This window comes from Ambystoma mexicanum, chromosome 6q (genome assembly GCF_040938575.1).
Source record: "Ambystoma mexicanum isolate Mex_15411 chromosome 6q, UKY_AmexF1_1, whole genome shotgun sequence".
NCBI classification, from domain to species: domain Eukaryota; kingdom Metazoa; phylum Chordata; class Amphibia; order Caudata; family Ambystomatidae; genus Ambystoma; species Ambystoma mexicanum.
In genome coordinates, this window is record NC_090937.1 from 879536204 (window position 1) to 879551856 (window position 15653).

The 15653-nt window shown below is 48.8% G+C and overlaps 1 protein-coding gene across 4 annotated transcripts in view; it reads left to right on the top strand.

Annotated features, from left to right (window-relative positions):
• CLCN3 (chloride voltage-gated channel 3) overlaps positions 1–15653 on the top strand; it is a 1376048-nt gene that overhangs the window by 939439 nt on the left and 420956 nt on the right. For all 4 annotated transcript variants that reach the window (XM_069631401.1, XM_069631403.1, XM_069631402.1 and 1 more), the window contains one exon: positions 12222–12428. In XM_069631401.1, the coding sequence (XP_069487502.1) occupies positions 12222–12428 (207 nt within the window). The remainder of the gene's footprint in view (positions 1–12221; positions 12429–15653) is intronic.

Genomic DNA, 15653 nt, shown 5'->3' on the forward strand with positions numbered 1-15653 from the left:
GGCCGAAGGTGGAAGTTGTTGAGGGCTATCCAGTGTATATTCGTTTGCTGTCTCATGTGTGGGATTATTATACACAATTGGGCCGCTCTGTAATATGCTTCCAGGTTGGGGAGACCCACTCCCGCGTCGTCTTTCTTGAGGTAAAGAAGGGATTTTGGGCCTCTTGGTTTTTTGCCTTGCCATAGGAAAGCCATCATGGACTTGGTTATTTCAGAAAAGAATTCTTTGGGTATCTTTATGGGGAGCATCTTAAACAGGTACAACATTTTTGGAAGAATCACCATTTTGATGGCATTTAGGCGCCCCATCCATGAGATTGTAAGTTTGGCCCATTTTGCCATGTCGCTTTGCAGTGTCAGTAGGATGGGGGGGAAGTTGGCATTGTACAGGGTGTCAAGGTCACGTGTAACGTTTATGCCCAGATATCGCAGGGTGGTCAGGCTCACTTTCATTCCCAATAGGGTGAATCTCTCCACCTCGTTGTCTTTGTCGAGCGGGAGGAGGATTGATTTCCCAGTGTTGATCTTCAGGCCCGCCATCTGTCCGTATTCCTCAATGATGTTCAGGGCTTTTGGGATGGATTCAAGTGGATGAGTGAGATGTAGCAATATATCGTCGGCGTAGAGGCCAAGCTTGTATTCCCTGTCCCCCACATTGATCCCCCGGACACCAGTGTCCGATCTCAGTCGCTGCGCAAGGGGTTCGAGCGACAGGACGAACAAGATGGCAGATAGCAGGCATCCATGTTTTGTTCCCCTTTCCAGGGGGAACCATCTAGAGTAGCCTCCGTTGACTGAGACTGATGTTCGCGGGACGTGTAGAGTGCCTTTATGGCAAGGCGTAGCTTTGGGCCGAAGCCCACCTCGATGAGAACCTTTTCCAGGAAGTCCCAGTCCACCCTGTCGAAAGCTTTCTCAGCGTCCAAGGAAAGAAGGATTGGATCCCCCGGCATGTTCGGAGCCTCGTGAATCAGGTGGAGCGTTTTTCTCATGGTGTCGGCACCTTGTCTTCCTAATATGAAACCCACTTGGTCCGGGTTCACCAATCGCGGTAAGTGGACTTCTATATGGGCTGCTATGACTCTTGCATATATCTTGGCATCAATGTTGAGGAGCGAAATGGGGCGTTACGATCCACAGAGTTTTGGGTCTCTGCCTTCTTTGGGTATAACAGTGAGGAGGGCTTGTTCGAAGGAAGGGGGTGCTTTGCCTGTTTCGAAGATATCATTGAAGAGTGTCATTAGGAATGGGACAATATACAAGGAGAACGATTTGTAGAAACCTGGGGTGAATCCGTCGTCTCCTGGGGACTTCCCTGTTTTGAGCCGCTTAATAGCGTCAGCAACTTCCTCCTCACTGACAGGGACATCGAGAGCCTCAGATTCTGCACGTTTTAGCGACAGTACTTTGACGTTTTTGAGGTATGCCTCTATGGCATTTGGCGGGGAGGGCGGGTCACACATGTATAGATCTTCATAGAAGAATGCGAAGGCTTCCTGAATCCCCTGGGGAGAGGTCTCCGTGGTATCTAGGAGTGTGCTGTCCGTCCTTTCTATGGTTTCCACCCATCTCTCGGCTCTCTGTGCGTGCAACCCTGCCGCTAGGAGGGCGTCCGCCTTATCACCTTTTTCGTAGAATTTTTGCTTTAGGTGTTGTAGGGTTTGGGTTATTTTGCCGATTTCCAATACTTTGAGTTCTTCTCTAAATTCTTTGGCTTCATTGATGTATTTTGTTCGTTCGAGCGGTTTTGATTGGGCTTGCTTCTCAGCCAGATTCAGTTTCTCCCTAATGTTCTTTTCGATTAAGGATCGTTCTCTCTTTTATGCGGGCTCCCTCTCTGATGAGGATGCCCCTCCAAGTGGCTTTGGCTGCTTCCCACACTGTGATCTTCGGGACCTCCCCTGTGCCGTTTAACGTGAAATATTGTTTGATTTCATTTTTAAGTCATCACTGAACACCATGTCCTTCCATAAAGAATCCTTGCACCTCCATTTTGTGGTTCGGGGAGTTTGGTTCGCCCAGTGTATTTCGGCCATGACCATATCATGATCCGACCATGAGATCGGGTATATGTTTGCGGCTGTGGTTTCCCGCAAAAGGCCTTCGGACAAGAATAAATAGTCAATTTGTGTGAGAGTTTCATGTGGTATGCAACGGAAGGTGAAACCACGATCTGTGGGGTGGAGATGACGCCAACTGTTGATTAAACCAAATGTCGAACGGGCTGCCTTCACGTCTGCTGCATCGTTCATGTGGGATGGCTTGGGTGTGCTGGTCTTACTTTGCCTGTCTAGCGAACTGTCCATCCACAAGTTGAAGTCTCCCCCCAGGACTGTGTGTCCTTGTGCCATATTGAACACTTTTTCAATCGCTTTGTGGAGGAATCTTTTCTGTCCGTGGTTGGGGGCATAGACCGTGGCCAGAGTGACTGGAGTATCCTGTATGGTCCCTGTTATAACCGCTGTTCTTCCCTCCGTGTCGACCCAAGTGCTGCGAATCGACATACGGAGGCCCTTCCGTATCAGTATCCCCACCCCTGCCTTTTTTGATAATCCGGAGCTCCACAGGGAAAAACCAGCAGCTCTACTCGGGATTGTTCTTTCTGTTCCCTTGAGGTAGTGAGTCTCTTGTACGAATAGAACGTCAATTTTGGAGCGCTTGAATTCTCTGGCCACAAGAGAGCGCTTTGTGGGGGAATTTAGACCCTTAACCTTAAGTGTGCATATGCGTAAACAATCAGTGTTAGGTGTGTTTGCCATTGAGGATGTTTAGCGAAGATATTGCTGATCTCTGTGCCTGTCGTTCTGCCTCTCCTAGTCCTCGTGACCATAAGTTCAGTTTTTGTCCTTTGCCATTAGAAAGAAGCTGGGTCAGTTTTACCACATTTTGTAAATCGGCCCCGTGTTGTAAACAAAAAGTCTGTAAAAATCCAACATTTCCCTCCCAGCCCTCCCTCCACCCTCCAGGAACAGGGCAGCCCAATGTAGGGTCACCCACACCCATCTCCTCCCGCGGCATCCAATTCAGCTGGGTTAACTTCACCCAACCGATGTCGAACCACCAGTATGAACCGCACAAAATTCGGTCCAATGATCAATAGAACACAACATAACTTTAACATTTGAGCCCCCGAATCGTGTCACTCGAGACCCGGAAGCAAGAGGCTTTCCGTGTCATCAGGCAAAACTGTTTCAACAGTAGCTCCCTGTCCAGGTGTGATCGAGTTCATCAACATTTCCCCCCCTTGACCCCGGCCTGTACCTTATTGCACGTGATTCAGCCACGGATCCAGCCTGGGGTTCATTGCAGCATAATCGTCACCCAATGTAGTTTCGCCGTTTAAAATGTCACGCTATGATGGGTGGTCGAGATGATGGAAGAGTCAGTGTTCCATATCTGAGGAAGCATTCATCCTCCTGAATTTCCTGGAGCCGTGCATTTTTCTTCTTCAAGGGCCTTTAATTTGCCATGAGCCTTCAGCGTTTTTCTGTGCCGGCACGTGAGGTCCGTCCGGCTGGGGACCTAATAGGTCTGCAATGGCATTGACAATGTCTCTTTCAGAGGTCAGCTTCATCCCTGTGCCTTCCCAGTCGAATGAGGGAGAATGGGTAGCCCCATCAGTATCTGATGTCTTTGTGCTTGAGGAGTTTCGTAATCGGAAGGCATTTCCTTCGTAGCGCCAGTGTAAGAAAGGACAGGTCCTGAAAGATGACAATGGGTGACCCTCCCAGGGAGATCTGTGGTGTAAGTCTGGCCTTCTCCAGGATCCGAGCCCTGTCTGCATAATTGTGGAACCGGGCCAGGACTGATCTCGGACCGCCTGGTTTGCCCCCGGCTCTGTGGATTCTGTCGATTTTCTGCTCGTCTATTCCATCATCTCCAAATAATAGTTTCAAGATGTCATGTAGAGATTTATTCAGATGCGTTCCTGTTTCTTCTTCCATCTCAGGGATGCCAAAGACACGTATATTGTTTCGGCGCAATCTATTTTCCAAATCGTCATCTTTTAGACAGAGTTCCTCCTCCTTGCTCTCAATCTCCGCAAGGCGGTGATCGATTTGTATTTCCAGTGTTCTTGATGAGGTTTGGTTGTGTTCGACCTCCTCAAGCCTCTCCTCCATTTTATCGATTCTGTTTGTGATCTTGGTCAATTTTATTCCCAATGTCTGCCCTCATCCCTTTCATTTCTGAAAGGAGGTCAGCAATATCGCCCTTGGTCAGTGCTTCCTCTGCATTCTTGGAAGCCATGGTCGAGGGGTCGGGCAGGTGGGGTGCTTCAGAGGACTGTATGAACTTGAATTTGGCCAATTTTAATTTTATGTCCATGGACTCGAAGTGCACCAGTGGTCCGCTGGGCAGTGCTCAGTTAACACCAGGCCTATCTGTGCCGACCGGGAGAAGGATGGGTGAGGGTCTGCGCCACCGTGGGGACCTTGAGGGTACGGTGCTTCTGTCACTTCGTTTCTCCACCGCATGCGCGGGGCGTGAATCCGATGTGCACTCGTAGTCTATCATGCATGGCCTCAAGGGCCCTGAGACAGGTCTGTAATGGGAATGAAGAAAGGTGAAGGACGGTCCTTGTCACAGTGGGGACCCTTTGGACACAGGGCCTCTGAATCTATGTCTTATTTCCCACGTGCACAGAGGGTGGCTCGCCTGTTCAGCATAGGCAGAGCTGACTCAATAATGGAGTGACCACAGGGTTTGTGTAGGGGGTCCACTCAACGTTGCGGGGGGGGGTCCACTTAAAATTGGTGGATGAGGTGGGGTGCCTGGTCTAACCGAGGAGGGCACATGTCCCAAGATTTGGGAGCCCAACCCTCGAGTTGCCAAATGTCTGGTATGCTGATGGGGCAGCAACCACTGCCCTATGCCGCCAAGTGAAGGGGATCCAATTCAAAGGTCTGTTTTCCCTTTCTGTGGTGAAGCACTGGGTGCGATAGATCTGGGCTCTCTGCCGTAGGCCTTACCCCAGACCCTGCATCCAGTGGCGCAGATCAAGGAGGATCAAGTGTCTGCTGGGCCACAGGCTTCTGTGGGAATGTGAAGTGATGTAGACAACGGCGTAACCTGTGCTCCCAAAAGGAAGTGGATATCTCGGCCTCGCGATGCTCCCGTGTTGTGCTGCGCAGAGGCCGCGGTCCACGCCTGGCTCTCAGATGTGCGCGCGGCGGCCCTGTTCCGGCGCTTCTTCCGGGGTCCCAACCCGCAAGACCGTCTGCAGGACGGCCGCCTGGCATGAGAGATGTCTTGATGCAGGCCCGGATAGTTCTCTCCTGCGACTGCACTCACAGGCCGCAGGCGCGCGAAGCCTCTCCGCCTGCTGCGTGTGCGCCTCTGCGCACCGTCAGTGCGCCAGAGTCTCGAGGCCCCCCCTGCTGATCCGGAGTCCTAGGTTATGCAGGACGGGGGGGGGGGTGTAAGGTGTGTGCCGCGCCACAGCACTCTGTGGGAGGCTGCCCGCGTCCTGATGCGGGGTCTCCGTGGAGCTTCAGACGGTTAATTCAGGCTGAAAACTCCACCGTTTCACTCCAGATTTTCTGCCACAGCCCCCCGGCACATTCACAAAGCTTTGTGTCAGAACTCGGCCGTGGGGGGGGTCCTAAAATTGGGGGCTCAGACCTCTTAAAGGACCATTGCGGTGCGAGCTCAGACGGGGCACAACATCACCTGTGCGCCCGCTGGTGGCCAGTCCCCAGTCGCACTCTCTTTGTGCTCCTGGCTGTCAGGAGATGTAACGTTTTTAAGATTCTGAGGTGTAAGGAAATAGGCTTCTTTGTCTTCGCCAAATTTTCGGAAGGGGGCCAAGTGGCCCAGAGACTCTGCAGTGTCTAATTCTTTCATACATAAATTCTTGAATGCAATAGTTAAATAGTTAACTCTCTCCCCCCTTTATTCCCCCCCCCCGTTCCTTGTCCTCGTCGTGCTGATTCTCTATCTCTTTCTCTGTTCTGGGTTGTTAGGTGATCAATATGTTTCTGAGGGTCCGTGGTTTATAGAAATGGGCTTCCCTGTCTCCGACAAAGTCTCTAAAGGGGGACCATATGGATAAGTATCTCTGGTATGTCTCTGTTCTTATGGCAGTTACCTTCTCCATTGCCATTACTCCCCATAGTTTCATCCACCACCATGGTGTCGTCGGGCCATCTAGCGTTTTCCACCTTTGTGCTAACGTCATTTTTGCTGCTGATAGAAAGTCCGTTATTAGCGTGGACATATGCCCCGATGCCGCGTATATCCCCTTTGCCTCTGCTCCCAGCAGGATCACCTTAGGTGACAATGGTAAGTCTCTGCCAGTATGTCTTTGATGTGTCCCAGTATCTCCTTCCAATAGGTAATCGCTTTGGGGCATATCCACCACATGTGGAATAGATCTCCTCTCCCTCCACATTGTTTCCAACAGTTTGGGGGATATACTGGGTTTATTTTGTGTAATCTGTGGGGTGACATGTACCATCTGTAGCATAATTTATATGCAGCTTCTTTAATTGCTGTACATTTGGAGGATCTGTGAGCTCTTATCCATATCTGGTCCCACTCTCTTTACGTTATCGGTTCTCCTACATCTTTTTCCCAATTCTCTTTATATCGTAGGTTGTCCGTTGGTTGTGCTCCATCGAACAGTCTGTATATTCTAGATATCCCCTTCCTTGGTTCCCCCTCTTTCATTGTTAGTTCCAAGCCTGTTAGGGTTCTTGTTCCCACTCTTTTCACTGATGGGTGGAAGATCTAGTGTCGTACTTGCATGTATCTGAACCTTTCATTTTCCCCTAGATCGAATTTCTTTTTGCATTCTATGAAAGGGATTGGGTCGCTGTTTTGATACATGTCCTGCAATGTCAGATTGTCAGCGCCTTTCCATCCTACCCAGAAACTCTTCTTCAAGCCTGGGGTGAAATCGATGTTATGTGCTATTGGGGATAATGGGCCCAGCCCTCGTTTGATCTTTTTCATTTGCATGGCCTTGTCCCAGTAACTCAGGGCTGTTTTAGTAGCTCCTAGTAGTTTTCCTTCTGCTTCGCGGGTCTTAGGGTTCAGTGCTAGGAGCGCTGTTATCGGGATCTGTGTGGGTGCTTGTTCTATGGCTCTCCATCCTTTGATGTCGGTTGGGTTAGCCCACTGGAGAATGGGGGCCAGGTGCGCTGCCATGATGTATCTGCCCAGGTCTGGGACGCCGAGGCCACACAGGAGCGGGGGACGGGTCAGTATGCGTCTCTGTATTCTGGGTCTCTTTTTCGCCCATATGAATTTAAATACTGGGTTTTGAAGTTCTTTAATTATCTGTGATGGGATCTCCGCGGGTATTGAACTGGTCACATATAGTAGGCGGGGGAGAAGGGTCATCTTTACTGCTGCTATTCTGGCAAACCACGATAGTTCCTGGTTATCCCATCTCAGCAGGTCTGCTTTTAGTTGTTTCCAGAGAGGGGGGATGTTTGATCTATATAAGTCCTCGAATTTCCTTGTCAGATGAACTCCCAAGTATTCTAGAATGTTTTCTTCCCATCTCAGGGGGAATCTCTGTTTCATGTAGTTTATTGAGTTTGCGTCCTCATTTATGTTTAGTGCCTTTGATTTATTGTAGTTGATTGTAAATCCGGATATGGTGGCAAATTCTTCCAGTGTCTCCACAGCTTTCGGTAGCGTATTCGTAATGTCTCCCAAATAGAGCATCACATCATCAGCATATAGTGTTATTTTCTGCGGGGTCTCCTTGATTTGCACTCATTTTATATTGGGGTCTTCTCTGTATCGCGCTGCTAGTTGTTCCATAGCCATTGCAAATATTAGTGGACATACGGGGCAGCCTTGGCGCGTACCCCTTCGTATCGCCACTTGTTTTGAGTTGCGGGCGTTTATCCGAAATGATGTAGATGGGCGTTGAAACTTTGCCAGGATCATCCTGTTGAATTGTGTTCCGCATCCAAATTTCTCCAGGATCATCCGAAGGTGTTCCCAGTCCAGGCTGTCGAAAGCGCGTGAAGCGTCCAGGGCAGCTATTGTAAATTTCTGGTTTGTGCGTCTCCCCCAGTCGCTTACATCTATGGCTCTTCTAACGTTATCTTGGGTGTGTCGTCCCCTGACAAAACCTGCTTGGTCCTCGTGGATGATATCTGGGAGGATCTGCGATAGCCTATTCGCTAATGTCTTTGTGTATAGCTTTGCATCCGTGTTTAGAAGTGCTATTGGGCGATAACTTGAGCATTCGGTGGGATCCTTGTTTGGTTTCAGCGCAAGGATCGTAGAGGATCTTGCCATATCTGGGGAGATCGATCCAGTGTCTCTGATTGTGTTGAAGAGTCGGGTGAGGGGGCTCAGTAGTTGTGTTCGGAATGTTTTGTAGTAGTCATTTCCAAAGCCATCTGGGCCGGGGTCCTGTTCCTTGATAATGAAGGGATAGCCTCATTGATTTCTTGAGCTGTGAATGGCCTCCCCAGGATTTCTGCGTCCTTGTCCGTGATTTGGGGTAGACGATTAGCCAATAGGTAGGATTTTTGGTCTGTCGCATTTAGGTTTGTTCCCTGTAGTAGTTCTTCATGGAATCGGACCATTATTTCCAGTTTCTCTTCCTCTTTTGTGATCTTATCCCCTTTTTCATTTCTTAGGGCAACTATATAGTTGCGGAATTTCTGTTTGTTTAATTTGGCCGCTAGAAATGTATTTGCCTTGTCGCCGTAGATGTAGTATGATTGCTTTGTGTTCAGTAACGTCTGTGCTATCGTATCCGGAGTGTGACTTTCTAGTTGGGCACGAACCTTCTTCAGCTCTCGCCAGGATTTCTGCGTTTGTCAGGACTTGTGATTTTTCTCTGCGTCTTTTAGGGCTAGTTCCATCTTCCGGGTTAGTATTGCTCATTCCCTACAGTATACTGCTGCCTGGGCCATGAATTCTCCCCGGATTACGGCCTTCCACGCATCCCAGACCGTTTTCCAGTCAACCTCGCCATTGTCGTTCTCTTTGAAATAGTTGTTTATAGTTTCTTCCATGTGTGCTCTAAGCGCTAGTTTGCGCAGGATCAGATTGTTGAGTCTCCACGGTGGACGTTGTTTGTTTTCCCCTCCGTCTATTTCCAGACTAACTAGTACTGGGGCGTGGTCTGTAATGTATTGTGTTCCAATTTCCACCTTAGTCACTTGGGGGATTAGAGTTGCTGATACCAGGATCATGTCTATTCTGGAGTATCCTCTGTGTACCGCAGAATAGTGAGTGTATTCTCTCGTGTCCCCTTGGAAGAAGCACCAGGTCTCGATTACTTTTAGCTCTCTGAGTAACTTTCCCAACGCCTGTCTGTTTCTCTGGTCGGCTGGCGCAGGGGGCATGGTTTTGTCGAGGTTAGGCTCCATTACGCAGTTGAAGTCCGCTCCTATGATTATTTGGCCTTCACACCAGCTCCCTATTTTCAGTAGGAGATCTGTGATGTATCGGTCTTGTTTGTCGTTAGGAGCGTATATCGCCAGGATCGTGTAGGTCTTCCCTTTTATAGTTCCTTTGATTCCCAGGTATCTCCCTTCATTATCACTAATCATCTGTTGTTTTCGGAAGTTCAATCCCTTAGCCAGCAGTATTGCGACCCCTTTTGTTTTCGATCCGCCGGAGGCTAAGTATTGTTGTGGGAATGCATTGTTACGCATTCTTTTTTCATCCGTCTTCAAAAGGTGGGTTTCTTGCAGGATCGCTACCTTTGCAGGCATCTTCTCAAGCCTGTTGAGAATAGCTCGTCGTTTCCCGGGGGAGTTCAGCCCTTGTACATTTAGCGAGACGATCAGTGTATCTGCCATTTTCGTGTAGAATATGTTTGTTGCTTCTGTCTTTTAGTGTGTCTTGTTTTGGGTTAGTTTGAGGTGGCCCACCTGCTGTGGTCAGGTGTTTCCTCGGTTTCTCTTCCAGTCGCTTCTCTATTTAGTGTCTTTTTCAGGGTGTTTAGTTCGTGATATTTGAAGGGGCCTGCCAGTTTCTTTTCTCTGTTAGATCTTCTTTTCCTTTCGGATGACCATTCCCATTGGTTGTTTTGGCTGCTGGGTGCGCTATTTTGTGGGCTAGTTTCGGTTTGGCTTTGTTAGTCCCCAATTTGTAGTATCGAAAGGCCTTCCTCGCATGTACTTATCCTTCTTTGCTTCCCTTTCCAGGGGAAGGCCTCAGAGGTCCTTTTTTTATGCGGATGACCTTTTAGTTTTAATCTCAAATCCAGAACTTTCTTACCTAGAACTTCTATTGACGTTACAAGAATGTGGTCGCTTCTCTAATTATAAAATAATTGTCACAAAGGCTCTTATTTTCCCAATATCCCATGCTTGTCACAGGGATTTGTTTGATGTGGGCCGAAAGGTGTGGTCAAGCTGAGGACTTAAGTATTTGGGCCTTCATGTCAGTAGGGATGTTGAATCTCTGCTGGTAAATAATATCTGCCTGAAAATTGAGGAAATAAATAGAATATGCTGTAAGAGAGGCTAACATTGACTCTATGGAGTGAAGTTAATGTAGTAAAAATGACCCTTCTCCCAAAGTGAATATATGTATTTAGTATGCTTCCTCTGCCACTCTCAAATAAATTATTACTTGAATATGAGTATTCACAAGTCCTTGAATAGATTTGTTTGGGGTGAAGCAGGCCATGCCAGAATCCTTGAAAGCAGTCTTTTTGCGACCGGTGCATTTAGGTGGTTTTGGTTACCCGGACATAAAACGGTATCACACAGCATTTACATTTTAGACTTTGCATCATTGGTTGTTGGCTGACCAAACAAGTAGTGCAGGAGGGATTGAAATAGAGAAAAAATTTGTTTCGCCCACACCTCTAGATGTTATTCTATTTGCCGACAAGAGATTGCCGGTTTTTACAACCCCACTTTTTATAAAGCACATTGTGAAGGAGTGGTGCAAGTGTAAGACATTTGTGATGAGAAATACCTTCTATGTGCAGACTCCAGTCTGTGAAAAAACCTGGCTGTGAAGCAGGGTAACTATATTCTTCGTGGATTTCATGGCAAAAAGCAAATATTTGGAAAATTGCATGATGGTCAAAATATGGTGGACTTCGAGTTTTTGTGTTTTAAGCACAAGCTAAAAGCAAATGAAATTGTTCGGTATAATGTTCTTTGAATGCTGCACTACATTATCCGCCTGCAATTTTGCACCTTAAAAAGAATATGGCTTTGTCTGCATCTACTTTATTCATGTTAGTTACTCTGCCTACATCCAAAATAACAGCACAATGTGGTAGAAGAAATTGGAAATCAGATTTGAGTTATGTATTGTCGGATTCTGAATAGAACCGAATATGTATAGTTCCAATTACATATAACATTGACTTAGATCTAAGGTACACGCAGCAGAGAATCAACCACTACCTGTTTTGGTCCCCTTGTAAAATGCGCTCGTGTAAACTGTGTAATGATGATGTGTGTTGGAATTGTAAAAGAGAGGTGGGCACCACGTTCCATATGTTGTGGTTTTGTAGAACAAATCAATTATTCTGTGATGCTGTTTTTCAGAGAATAGATTTGGTATTGGGCCAAGGGACTCTCTTCTTGGTGTGTTGGGACTGTTCCCCCTCAAGTATAATACTGTCTAACAGTAAGTTGTTTTGGACATGGAGTGCTCTTCTTCTTGCTAAGCAGCATATTCTTACATTTTGGAAAAGTGTGGATGATTGGTTACAGAGTTTGTCCCTCTTGTCTAAGAGAGAAAAGGTATTCTTTAATGCTAAGAATCAACTTTATAAATGAGAGGATATGGGGAGGATTTAATGATCTATATAATTTGTTTCTCATGATCTGAGTTTTTTTTTCTTTTTTCTTTCTTTCTCGCTCTTCTTTCATTTTCTTTTGGCACTTCTCATTCTTTTATCCGCTTTGTCTTTCATCTTTTCTGTCACACCCTTTGGAGAATTGCGCTGATATGCTGTACTTTAAAAAAAAAAAGTTCTTTTATATATCAATGCTATTGTGTTCATGTTATTGTTCTTGTTTATATTATTTGAATAAACATAATTTTGGGCGAAAGCACTTCAGGGGAGTTGCAGGGGGGAGTTAAAATGGAGCAGTGTTATGTTACGTGATGTATAATTGAAAAATAATAAAAATATTTTGGGGGAAAAAACAAATAGATTCTAATAAAATGACTCCCCAAACATGAATTTGTAGTTGGTGAATTGGGTATTTTCACAGATTTATAGTTAAGGTTAACAGTTAATATACAGTATTGTTTTTATTTTGTCCGCAGATCAAAACTATTTTAAGTGGCTTCATCATCCGTGGCTACTTGGGGAAATGGACGCTGCTGATCAAAACCATGACCCTGGTGCTGGCCGTAGCTTCAGGGCTCAGCCTTGGAAAAGAGGGGCCTCTGGTACATGTTGCCTGTTGCTGTGGGAACATTTTTTCTTACCTCTTTCCAAAGTACAGCACAAACGAAGCTAAGAAAAGGGAGGTACGTTAATCACCTTGCTATAAGTGTTTAGCTGATTTGCTTTCAAAGCCCTTACCTGTTGAGTCGATGGTGAATATGACAGAAATCCTTGCAATTTTCATGCTGATTAAACATGATACAATTTATTGATACCTAGGTGTCCATGGTTTGCATTATACCAGTTAAATATAACATACATTCTTTTGAAAGTGTTGTCTTTATGCGCTTGTGCTGTCTCATAACAATAGGTTCGAGGGGATTGGGTCCTCCGACGTAGTCCATATCTATGACAGGTAATCACCACAGCTGTGCTCCTTCGGAAACTTTTTTCGGCGTCTGCGTCGATGACGTCGATGCCCCGTCGTCGAGGACCTCGTCCGACGTCATCCGATGTGATAAGTAGGACGCACGACTCCCGTAGCCTCAATTCTGTTTTTTCCGCGAACGTGTTGCTTCGTGAATTTCGGTTAACGCCTCGACTCTTTGGAGTTCTGTTCTTCTCGGTTCTTCGAACCTGTTTGTTTTTGTGAGGAAATCCTTCGTGTGAAGATGTCTTCTACTTCGTCTTCGACCCCGCGTCCGGGCTTCAAGAAGTGCAGGGAGTGTGGGTCCAAGATGTAGGTGACGGACTCGCACAACGCCTGCCTCTGGTGCCTCGGGGTGGCCCACGACACGGATGACTGTATCGACTGCCAGTCGCTCACGTCCAAAACCTTACGTGAACGTAAGAAGAAGTTGTCGGTAGGTCGGGTGTCCAAGCCCCGGAAGTCGAAGTCTGTGGGACTTTCGACGGATGATTCGAGAGGTGACTCTCCGCGTTATCGTCGGAAGTCTCGTGGGTCTCCTTCTAGGAGTCGGTCTCGCCACTCCTCGGCCTCTTCAAGGCATTCTCGGAAGCGCCGACAGCGGTCGTCTTCCAGGTCCTCTTCTGAGGACTCTGCCCGGCACGTCGCTTACCCCACCAGCCGTGCGACGCCGGAGGAATGGGCTTCCTTTGGGAAGAAAATGCTGGCGATTCTCGAGTCGCAGGGTACTAAGCCGTCCGCGCCCCCGAGTGGGGTCGGCCGTGAGAGGTCGAGAGACACCGCTCGCAAGAGTGGTCGGCACGACTCACGGGAGAGGTCCCGTTCGGACAAGGGGACTCGTTCTCGACATACCCGTTCCAGGTCCCGGTCCTCGGCGCGTTCGAGACCGTGTGCACTTCGAGGAAGACATCGACGTCTGAGGCGTCGCGGGTGTCATCAGGCTTTCTCGAGGCTCCGGCTCCGAGGAAGTCGTCGACGCTCAGGTCATCGAAGGACACGCTCGAAGCTCCGGCTTCGAGGACTGTGTCGACGCCGTCGATGCTGGCGGCGCTGCATCTGACGTCGACGCTGATTTACTCGACGCCGATCCTCTCGGCGCCGATGCCTGTTCTCTCGACGCCGGCGCCGATTCTCTCGACGCCCACGACGCCGGGGTGTCGGAGGTACCCCGTGGCACGGGGGAACCCCCTAGGAAGGCTCTGCTTAAGAGCAAGCACTCTCGGGTGCCTTCTTTTCGCCACCTGGAATATATTTCGGAGGTGGATGAGGATTCTGATGGCCTGGTTCCTAGTCAGGTTCCAGATGAAATGGTCTCTGGCCATAGTCAGTTTGACGATTTGAGACGGTCACTGCATGATGCCAGTGGACTGGACACCTCTCCGGAGGCGGAGTTTTGTAGGCCTGAGCCTGGCTCTCATGCCGATTCCTCGTACCGGCGCCTTATGGATAGGGTTTCCGAGTACTTGGGTTAGTCTGCTCCCCCAGGGGAGTTTGTGCAGGATGATCTCAGGGACATCCTTGATGTTGGTCCCCCAACTGACGTTTCATATGGCTCTACAGAGAAGGATGGCGGCGTCTTGGACTGCTCCGGAGAGTCTCCCGGTGGTGGGCAGGTCCTTGTCGCGAAAATACCGTCCAGCCAGTAGCGACCCCTGCTACTTTACCAGGCACCCTACTCCGGAGAGTTTGGTGGTACAGGCGGCCACAGCCCCGGCAAAGCAGGCGTCATACCCTACCATCCCTCCTGATAGGGACGACAAATGTTTTGATGGCTGGGCGAAGAAAGTGTTTTCTTCTGGTGGTATGTCGCTTCAGGCGGCCAACTCCATTTGTGCCTTGTCTCGTTTCACACACACTCTGTGCAACTGTGTTGCGTTAGCGGCTGAACATATTCCCGAAGGGGACGAACGGGATGGTTTCCTTGCTATGGTCCAGGATGGTAAGGATGCCATGTGTGAGTCCGTTCAGTCGGGTTTGGACATGGCTGAATGCGTCAGCAGGTCCATGGCGGCGAGCATCGTGATACGCAGGTTTGCGTGGTTGTGGAAGTCAGGGTTTGCTCCTGATGTGCAGTCCCGGCTCCTCAACATGCCCTTTGACGGTGAACACCTTTTTGGCAGCAAGGCTGACGAGAGCCTTGAGAGGTTGCAGACCTCCAAAGCTGCAGCGAAGTCGTTGGGCGCTGCAGTTCGCCAACCTCCGCCTTTTCATCCTAGGGGACAGCAATGGAGGGGTGGTTCCTTTCGCTATTACTCCTTCAGTAAAGCGAGAGGAGCTGGCAGTCAAAGAGGCCAGCGCAGGGGTACCAGAGGTGGACGACAGGGTACCCGTGGTGCCAAGGCCGCTCGGGCAGTTGCCTCTTTGCCCTCAGGTAACGCCGCAGCCGCTACCACTCAGTCATGAGTCCATGTCCCATGGTTCGCCGGTTGGGGGAAGGCTGGCGCAGCATCTTGTAGAGTGGCGTGCCATTACTTCAGATGTGTGGGTTCTGGAGATCCTAACCCACGGCTACTGTCTTCCCTTTCGGCAGAGGCCTCACGACAATCCACCGGGGAACCTCTCTTTGCAGAGTCCGGATCCGCTCCTTGCGCAGTAAATTCAAGCCCTGCTGGAGAAAGGCGCCATAGAACTGGTGCCTGTAGCGGAGAGGAACAAGGGATGGTATTCCCCTTAATTTTTTGATTTCAAAGAAAGACGGGGGATTGAGACCCATCATGGACTTGCGCGGTTTGAACAAACTCCTCAGGAAGGACAAGTTCAAAATGGTTACTCTCTCTCAAGTCCTCCAGGCCCTTCAGCTTCAGGACTGGTTGGTGTCTCTCAGTGACCTCAGCATGGTGGTACCAACACCTCCTGGGCATCATGGCAGCATGTCTCCTAGCAGTGCCACACACAAGGTTCAAGATAAGAGGCTTGCAGCTGCACTTCGCAGCCTCCTGGA